At 30.3% G+C, this 9,824-nt stretch overlaps 2 protein-coding genes across 2 annotated transcripts; both read left to right on the forward strand.

The window, feature by feature from the left end:
- The first annotated feature begins 666 nt into the window (after positions 1 to 666).
- On the forward strand, positions 667 to 4,496 carry LOC130797058 (elongation factor 1-beta 2). Its single transcript, XM_057659539.1, has 6 exons — positions 667 to 908; positions 1,647 to 1,763; positions 2,545 to 2,620; positions 3,091 to 3,214; positions 3,938 to 4,051; positions 4,149 to 4,496. Exons 1-6 carry the CDS (start codon positions 823 to 825, stop codon positions 4,310 to 4,312), a joined length of 681 nt encoding a protein of 226 aa, XP_057515522.1. The 5' UTR covers positions 667 to 822; the 3' UTR covers positions 4,313 to 4,496.
- A 3,599-nt stretch (positions 4,497 to 8,095) lies between these two features.
- On the forward strand, positions 8,096 to 9,118 carry LOC130797059 (E3 ubiquitin-protein ligase RZF1-like). Its single transcript, XM_057659540.1, has one exon. The coding sequence runs from the start codon at positions 8,164 to 8,166 to the stop codon at positions 8,824 to 8,826; it is 663 nt and encodes a 220-aa protein (XP_057515523.1). The 5' UTR covers positions 8,096 to 8,163; the 3' UTR covers positions 8,827 to 9,118.
- Positions 9,119 to 9,824: the final 706 nt, after the last annotated feature.

Genomic DNA, 9,824 nt, shown 5'->3' on the forward strand with positions numbered 1-9,824 from the left:
ATACGATAATGAGTGTGATATTAACGATTATCTAGATGATTGTAGATGGTAGGAATGTGCTATTGGGTATGTCGAGTGTGAAGTTTGACGGAATAACGGTAGGCAAATATAAACTTAGAGAGTAAATGTATTATGTAGGAGGTATTTATATTGACTGATTTAAGGATCACGAGGCAATTTTAAGGGAGATCATGTGTGACATGGAGTATACTGGTAGAGAGGGGAGTTGACCAGCTGTTAGGGTTTATGTAAGGAGTTATTTGATGGACAAATAGGAAGGAAAGGTCAGCAGGAAATGAAATTAAACGAGAGATTTAAGTAATTTCACAATAATAATTAAATAAATAAGTAAATAAAATAAATAAAATGCTACCCCTAACAATTATTTATGACAATATAAGCTCTTTGTTAAAAGATAATATCAACTAAATATAGTCTCCAAATAAGAACACAAATTTTCTAATAAGACGGTCTCATAATAAAACAATTTTTATTAAATTAACCCAATATATATATACTATGTTAAAGAGATTACTTAAAACATAAAGTGCTATTACTTTAAAGTAATTACTTAGATTTGGTTTTAAAGTAGTTATAAGTTAAAGGTAATCAATTACAATATATTAGAACGAAGAGGTAAATTTAAGGGGCGGACAAGAAGGGAATATCCGGTATAAGGAGTTGTCTAGGGTTTAGTTTAGTTATAAATATTCTAATTCGTGGTTATTCATTTTTCTCTCGGCCGCTCAATACTCGTTTTCCTCATCTCTTCATACTACAATCAGATCCGCCATTTGTTCTTATTAAAAATTAATTCTCACAATGGCCGTCATATTCAAAGATCTTCACACCGAATCTGGTCTCAAATCCCTTGATGCTCATCTCGATGGCAAATCATACATCTCCGGGTATTGATTTTTTTTCTTGTTTTAATTTCGACAATTTAATGTTTGTTTGATTTGATTTTTAAAGATTTTAATTAGTACTATTATGTTTTAACTTATAGATTGATAAATATTGTGACTTTTTTTTTATCTGATCTGGGTTGTATTGCTGATTTGCAAATTTAGTTGAGTTGAATTACTGTCAAAGGATAAACCTATACAAAACCCCATCTTCAGGTTATGAAGATTTTCGAAGTTTGAAGATTATTTACTTATTGGTTTATGATTTATGATTGGTATAATGTCAATTACATGCCTTTTTGGTATCAGGATTTGATCTTGGTATAAATCAAAAAATGAATTGTATTAGATAATAATTAACCTTGATTATTATTATTATGAGTATGCCTGCCAATATTAAATCTGTCTTTGCATCGTCGTTTAACATTCTTTGTTACTGAATTCTCCTTTAGAATTTTGATGCATTACCCAACTAAAATGAAAGCTTTTTGAATGTTGCGTAGTTATCTTATCTTCTAAAACTGAATAGGAGGGTACTGTATTAATACATGATTTTAACTGAACCTAAAGTATAGTTTACAACTATGCCAAAGCCTTAATCTAGAAAATAATGTCGATCTTATAATTTGAGCCTAATTTTGAATTACATGTATATTTGTGTCGAAGAGTGTATTGGAATTTCATGTTAAGCATATATTAGTTATCTTGATAAGTTAAATTGATATCTTCACTCGTGGACAGTGATGAGATCACCAAGGATGACATTAAGGTATACTCGGCAGTGTTGGAGAAGCCAGCTGAGACTTTCTCGAATGCGAGCAGGTGGTACCAGAGTGTTTCACAACAGCTTGCCTCAAGGTTTGTGCTTCTGTAATGAATTTGGGTTGATTAATATGCTTCCCCTTCTGAATCTAATTAGCTTGTAGATTATGCTTAGTTTAATTATTTGTTGATGGACGTGCCCTCTTTGTGTAACTCATAATAGCTATGATTTTTGGTATGATTTCTTATGAAATTTATACTTTGCTGAAACTATGATCATCAATATCATCAATATTGCATTGATTGTCATCCAATATTCAATATGATCATTGATGAGGTTTCTAACTTAGATATATAGTAGGTATGCTGCTTTTGATTAGAAATGGCGGATGAAACTTAAATTTAAAGAGATAAAGAAAGTTGGAGATGCTACTGGTATTTTGACCAACAAATGGAACTGATGTGGATATTGAAATATATTGTATGTTTCTTGGTTTTTTATATCACGAACCTTCCTATCACTCTCTTTCAAACTTGGGATGGCACCATCTATTTCCTTCCTATATAACTTGTCATTTACTCATTTTGATTAAGCGAGTTAAAATGTCGCCTTCCTTGACTTGTTTAATGTTTTATTGCTTCTTCATGATGCTGTTAAGTTTAATGCGTTGGTGGATGCTGACGGTAAAAAGGAAAAATTCACTATTAATATTCAGTGAGTGCTAAAGTTGAAATGCAGTCTATATTACTCTTCTGAATGTTATGAGACTTACTTTCAGTTCTAATCTTTGTCTTCCATGTTTAGTCTTCTATCTTTTTGTACTCATATCATTGAGTAAATTTTTCATATTTTTTCACTTTCTAAAAAATATGACAGTTTCCCTGGCCAAGCTGTCGGTGTGAGGTTCTCCCAGGGAGAAGCTGCTGCTGCTCCTGCAGTGGAAGAAAAGAAGGTTTGTTCTTGCAGCCCTTGTTAAATAATCTTTTATGTATGCACGTCAAAAGTATCCAATAGTTGAATTTGATCTTCAAAGCTTTGTAATAGAACAACTTGAGTTTGAGACGGAATGTATTTAGCAACAAACTTTGACACTGTCAAACAGCTGTTCTCTTGTCTCGACTCAAGGATATTGCTACTAGCTCAGGTCACCACAAATTTTTGAATAAACAAAAAGATATCCTGATGATTATAACATGTAGTTGTTAAGGTATATAAAAGGCATCGATTAAAATTTGTCTGTCATGATGTAAATGGTAATAGTTTTGTGGTTTTCTGATAAGTATTTGTCCAAAGCTCTTGAAAAACGTGATGCTGATTATTTTTTCCATGCCTTTTTATACCCCAATCATTTTACAATATTTCTCGGTCAGGCCCTAGCTTAAAAGTTTTATTGTTTCTTGATGTTCTGTTTCTATTTTACAGGAAGCACCTGCTGGAGATGAAGATGATGATGATTTGGATCTCTTCGGTGATGAGACTGAGGAAGAGAAGAAGGCTGCTGAAGAGAGAGAAGCAGCTAAGAAGGCCTCCGGCAAGAAGAAAGAAAGTAAGTTTCTTTATCTAGGACTAATTCAAATTTAGATGCGCACAGAAGGAAAGTTTTTTTGTTTAAGTACTTTTCAAAATTTAATTGTGCACTACAGTGCATACAAAGATCATTTTTCGGATTAGGAGTAGGCTTTGAAGGGATTTGGATGCCAAAACTTTTGTCTTGATAGCATTATATACTTATGTGTATCTGGTACTTGAGAAAGGGGTTATGCTGCTGTTAATGATTGAAATCATCGGTTTGGCGTTTTTGTGTACCATTGTCCTTTAAGAATTGAATTTCGAGCGTGACACCTGGATAATGGGTGTTACACATGAACCAACACCAAATTAAAATCCTACGCCTGAGATTTTATCTGAACGTGGATGGATTATTCAATAGTCCTCTCCCTTTCTGTTGATGAGATAATTGTTTCCTACTCTTAAAAAGTATTTTTCATAATCTCTATATTTGGAAAACCATCTTCTGCTTTTATCGCTTTGACGTTGTTGTGTACCTTGTCATTTAAGCGTTGAATTTCGAGCGTAACACCTGGATAATGGGTGTTATGCATGAACCAACGCCAAATTAAAACCCTACTCGTGAGATTTTATCTAAACGTGGATGGATTAATTGATAGTCATATCCCTTTCTCACATGGGGATAATCGTATTCTAAGTATGTGTAATCATAATCTCTATATCTCGAAAACCATTTTGTTCTAACACTGTTTTATTCAAGGCGGAAAATCCTCTATTCTTTTGGATGTGAAGCCATGGGACGATGAGACAGACATGAAGAAGCTCGAAGAGGCTGTTCGCAGTGTGCAGATGGAGGGTCTCACATGGGGAGCATGTATAATTTCGTCTTCGGTTTCTCACCATTTTGTTTCCCTATTTTCCGCTTGCCATTTCAAAATATTTTAGCTGAATATTTCTCTATTTTCCCGCAGCTAAATTGGTCCCTGTTGGTTACGGAATTAAGAAGATGACAATCATGATGACCATTGTCGATGACCTTGTCTCTGTCGACCAACTCATCGAAGACCACCTCACCGCTGAGCCAGCCAACGAGTACATCCAGAGCTGCGACATTGTCGCCTTCAACAAAATCTAAGACTACCGAAAGTACTCTATATCGCGTTTTCTTAGATTCTAGTCTGGGATGTTTTAGTTCGTCTCGAAGATTTTGTTTTCGTTGTCCATCTTTTTAGATGTGTGAGAATTGAGAACGCTACGATCCTTTTTCGAAGGGATTGTTTTGAAGTATCATATTTATTCAATTTAAAGATTTCTGGGTAGCACGAGAATGGTTGAAAAGCTAACTCGTATGAGTTTGATTCAGGCCACCTATAAAATAAAAAAAAATGGATATGCATCATTCATAATTTTATTTAATGATGAAAAAAATCTTACTAGTGCTTTGTTAATGGCTTTTTTTTCACTCTACAAGCTATTTATCTCATAAATATTTATATTTATTTATAAAATAAATATAAATAAAAATGTGGTTTAAAAAATTTAAAACACAAGAAAAGTAGACAAATAGTCTCAAATAAATTTTATTACTTTAAATAAATATTTCTTATAACACTTAAGAAAATTGAATACTTCATTTAGCTTTTAAAAAGTGCTACATAACTTATTTCAAAATTAATGATGAATGGTCCTCTCAGTTATTGAGATTTCTATTTTTTTAATTCCTAATTTCACTTCTCAAGTAAAAAGGTAATTTATGATTATGAAAAAAAATGAAATGATATGCCTAAATGGAGTTAAAAAAGAAAAAAATTTTCTATTATGGTCCTCACTTAAAAATATTTTTCAAAATGGTGTTCATGTCACTAACCTATTTTGATGTTGGTTTGGAGTCTTCAAATCATATTGTGAATCAAAAGAATAGTAGGTCTAAGTAGAACTAAAAAATAAAACAATACAGTCTCTAATCCTCACTAAAATTTATTTTCAAAAAAGCTTTTTATAAAGAAAAAAAATTTAACCAAATTTATCTGAATTTGATTTGAAAACTTCAAACATAAAAATTAGACCGAAAAAATAATTGGTATATATATCATATAACATGTGATACATAGATTCAATTATGATACAATAATATAGATACAAAATCGCAACAAACAATTAAAAGTCAGCTTTCTCCTTTAAATATGGCTAAAATTATTATTTAATTATATGGGTTAGGGGAATATAGAAAAAAAAATAGGAATGCATGGTTGAAATATTTAGGAAGACGTTAGGCAGTTCACTTATTTATCTACTTAATAAAAAAAAGTTGTTCCCAATAAAAAAGGGAAAAATCTGACAAAATATCAATTATAATTTATCTACTTTATGAGAAGGATCCACTATTTGTAAGGATTTTTTTGAGTTTACCAATACTAAGGATTTTTTTGAATTAACGAGACAGAGTTAAAATTGTTATTAACAAATTTTCTATGAATAAATCAACGTCCAACGATAATTTTACATCCAAATGTTCATTATAACTTTTTTTCTTTAATTTTTACTGTTATTTTACTCAGATTGATCCAAGTCTCAAATGCATCAAGTAGTTGTGGCTAGCTATAGGAATATCAAGAGAAGCAATTTTTACTTTTTTTCATCGTAAATCGAAGATACTTTTAAATATTTTTCAATCCCTAAAAAATATATATTCCAACAATTGTTTTAGCTCACATTGAGGTTTGAAAATTTCAAACCAAAAACAAAGTAGCTTAGTGTTAAACCTTACTTACATGAGCACTACTTTAGAAATTTTTTTCAATGAACACCAAAATAGAAATTTTTTATTTATTTAACACTTACTACTTTCTCCATTCCATATTAGTTGCAACATATGAAAAAATAGCACTATCACTCTTAATTTGTGATTAGTTTTTAATCTATAAGTTAAAACATAGTCAAGTGAGATCTTGTTTGATTCGTCTCATTACAAAGATTATTAATATCAAATTTTTATAATTTTTTACTATATATAACTAGAGATATTAAGAATTAAATTAGTGCATTGGATTGTATGAAAAAACAAATATTGTAAGTACATTACTGTTTCTTTAATATTATATTAATATATTTTGGACCTTTTTATTGTTATCAATTGACCCCTTACTAAATTAAATTTCTAATCTTTAGATATGAACCCTGAATTGCGTCTCCTTTAACCTATCTTTGAAATGAACCCTAAATTGCGTCTCCTTTAACCTATCTTTAAAATAAACCCTGAATTGCGTCTCCTTTAACCTATCTTTAAAATGAACCTTACTCATTTTTCATCTTAATTTATGTGCAAATATCCTCATAGTAGCAAATTTGACGTGAGCAATGAACAACATATAATAAAGTTATAAAATTATACTTTTTCAGGATTTTATTAGTTGCTACAATCGACTAATATTATTTGGTGTATATTTCTTCATGTATAATATAAAATATAGTAAAATGATATCTTGTTTGATTCGTCTTAATATTTATTTTATAATATTAATTTTTTTAAATTTTTAATCATATGAAATTAAAGATATTAAATATTTAAATGGTGCATTAAATAGTGTAAAAATAAAGTGTAGCTATATAAAAAAAACCGGACAAAGTATTAATATAAGTGATTTGGTTATTTATGATAAATTTGTATTATGAATGATGGCGTGGGAGAAAAAGTCAAGAATGACCCACGAGCCATTAGCACGAATGCACGATTTCCGCTTTCCAAATAGGATCATAATAAGGTTCATTAGTAGCTAGTTTAAATTTTTTACATAATTTAATTTAATATGTTGTTTTATTTATTTATATTTTAAATCATGTATGATTAAAACTTAAAAATATTAATATTATGAATATATGTTATTAATGATATATATAAATAATATCCAATTTGATTATATTCTTTTTTATATATTACCTATAATGTACGAAAAAGCTGCTAGTACGATGAATAGTGCAACTAATCATAATATAGCAACTACTAATCATATTAGATAAATACAAATTTAACTCCAATTTAGTTTCGATATTTTCGACTCATGCATAAGAAATAATATAATCAAATGGGACCTTGATTTATTTTTCACAAAACTTAGTCTTTTAATATGTATTTTTTGTAATTTTTATTTTGTCAAAATAAATATATTTAATATCAAAATATACATTAAATTACGTGTAAAAAAATATAGAAAATATTGGATAACTGAAGAAAATACATAGTACTTATTTTCCAAAGTTTTAAAAGTAGATGTTTAAGACATTGTGTAGGTGTTTTAAATTTAAAGTAGGTATTTAATCAATCAGTTGTTCCCATTCTTTTTTTATGTATTTTGAATATAGGTGTTCAACAGGGCGGGTCTACCTAACGGGTCAGATCAATAACGAATCGGGTTATTAATAGGCCTTTGTGTAAAGGGTCTAGCTGGGCCTGGTCGGGTTGAATAATTATAGGAATTAGTTATAAAAAATATTTTACCACTTTTTTTATACTTTTATATGATAAGATTATATACATAGTTGAATTGACCCAATGGGCCATAATATATATTAAAAAACTATTGTATGAATTAAAAAACGGGTCAAAGTGGGTTGTATTTCAACGGACTTTGACCCATCCCAGTCCGTTTAACATTAAACATGATCCGCGCTACCCTCCCCGCCCAGTCCGTTGTACACCTCTATTTTTCAATAAAATTATGATATTTTTAATTATCTTTTGCGTTTTCTCCCTAATTTTAAAGTTTAATATTACAGTTAACAGAAAAATAGAGTCTTTTTTTTTTTTATTATTATTATTAGTGCTAGTGGGTTGAGCTTCTGAGTGAAAAAGTATATATATAGCTTATGAGTTCTAAAATTTCTATTCACTCAAATTTGTTTTTTCTGTTCGTCTATCTTAACCAGACAAAATTACATTTTTCCATAGCGATTATTAAAGAGAAAGGAGAGGGATCGAGAATATTAAGTATGTCAAGTTTAGGTATGTCTTATACTACTGTAGCAGATTGTTTTGATCAATACGTTCGAATTATTGAAACATTTGATCCTTTGATGTTTCGGAACAATCACGATTATCGATTCCAGGTTTATGAAGGTTTAACTCCTTTTTTGGAACATCGAAGGAGATATGGTTTACATGACGATAGTATTCTGTGGTTGATTTATCGAGCGCAATTGCCGGATTCTGGATCTAGACTAGACGAGATGACTGAGCGGCTATTGATTGAATCAGAAACTCCATCACCAGATTCTCAATCGGCAATCGATGCTCTGGAAACGATTAAGATCACTCCGAATCACATAGAGAGCGATAATTCACATTCAAATTGTCCGATTTGTCTAGATCGGTTCGAGATTGGCACTAAAGCGAGGAAAACGCCGTGCAATCACATCTATCATTCTGAATGCATTGTTCCATGGTTGGTGCTGCGTAATACTTGCCCTGTTTGTCGCCATCAGTTAGAATCGGGTCCTGTAAATTGCCGGCAAAACTCGAGAAACACTAGTAGCGATGATTCGAATACAAGCAGGAGGAATACGTTTTCCTTCATATTGCCTGTTCGTTCACAAAACAATGGCCGCAACTGTGGGAATCCGCCATTCGTAGTTGGAGAGATTCACGAGAACTAACCTATTTAAAATTAAAATTAAAATTAAAATAGTTAATATTTAGAAGTTAATTATTATAGTTTTTTTTTTTTTAAGATTTATTTTGAAGATATGTAGTTGCTAGTGACCTAAAGAGCTGTAGTTTGAGATATAATTAAGATAGTTTTTTATTACTCCTACCTTGTAAGCTTATAATTAGGCTAATTTTCTAATGTGTTAACGTTGTAGTTTTAAATTTTACATTTAACATCCTGCTATACTTATTTTTAGAAAAAATTTCCCAACATAATTTAATGGATAATACTAATAACTGCAAATCACTACAGCCACCATCAACGATCAGTCTCTAAATTTTGTTTCTTTAATCTTTTTTCAATTAAAATTTAGAGGAAATACAAATTGATTGTTCTCATGTTTCAAGATAATGAATGATGTGACTTTCAAATAAAAAATTTATCAATTTAAATTGTTAAAAAAACATCATTGTAAATGTTGAGAAGCAATGAGACGGACTGAAGGAAGACGATCGGAACTCTAAATTGATGAAAATGCATTATGAAAATTAGTTCGGAATATTGAGAGAAACATTGATTTGAATTTTTGGGTTCATAGAAAAACATTTTGGAAAAAAGAAAGTTTCACTTCTCAAGTAAAAATTTAAGACATTATCACTTTTATATTTTATTAATATTATTTTGAATCATTTTATTATATCAATTGTCCCCTTTCTAAATTAAATTTCTAATCTTTAGATACGAATCATGAATTGCGTCTTTTTAACCTATCCTTAAAATCAATTATCTCCTCGTCTGTAAGAGGGCGTTCCATGGATTCGATAAACTTAAAGGTGTTCCACTCGGGTCATCGGGTTGATTTTGAGTCAGATTTTTCGGATTGGTTCAAAATTGAATGTTGTGTCCGTATTGGTTTTTCACATATTTTTTAATTTATTTTGAAGTAGAGTCAAGTCGGATTCGATTACAATGTTGGTTAAAAATCGAGTTTTCAGATCTATTTAG

The sequence above is a fragment of the Amaranthus tricolor genome, chromosome 12 (assembly GCF_026212465.1).
Source record: "Amaranthus tricolor cultivar Red isolate AtriRed21 chromosome 12, ASM2621246v1, whole genome shotgun sequence".
Classification (NCBI taxonomy): domain Eukaryota; kingdom Viridiplantae; phylum Streptophyta; class Magnoliopsida; order Caryophyllales; family Amaranthaceae; genus Amaranthus; species Amaranthus tricolor.

What these genes read in the sequence shown, in the direction of transcription:
- LOC130797058 (XM_057659539.1), top strand. Translation starts at nt 823, where the DNA reads ATGGCCGTCATATTCAAAGATCTTCACACCGAATCTGGTCTCAAATCC. An exon ending in GGCAAATCATACATCTCCGG is followed by an intron (nt 909 to 1,646) that starts GTATTGATTTTT and finishes ACTCGTGGACAG; the next exon opens with TGATGAGATCACCAAGGATG. An exon ending in CTGCAGTGGAAGAAAAGAAG is followed by an intron (nt 2,621 to 3,090) that starts GTTTGTTCTTGC and finishes TCTATTTTACAG; the next exon opens with GAAGCACCTGCTGGAGATGA.
- LOC130797059 (XM_057659540.1), top strand. Translation starts at nt 8,164, where the DNA reads ATGTCAAGTTTAGGTATGTCTTATACTACTGTAGCAGATTGTTTTGAT.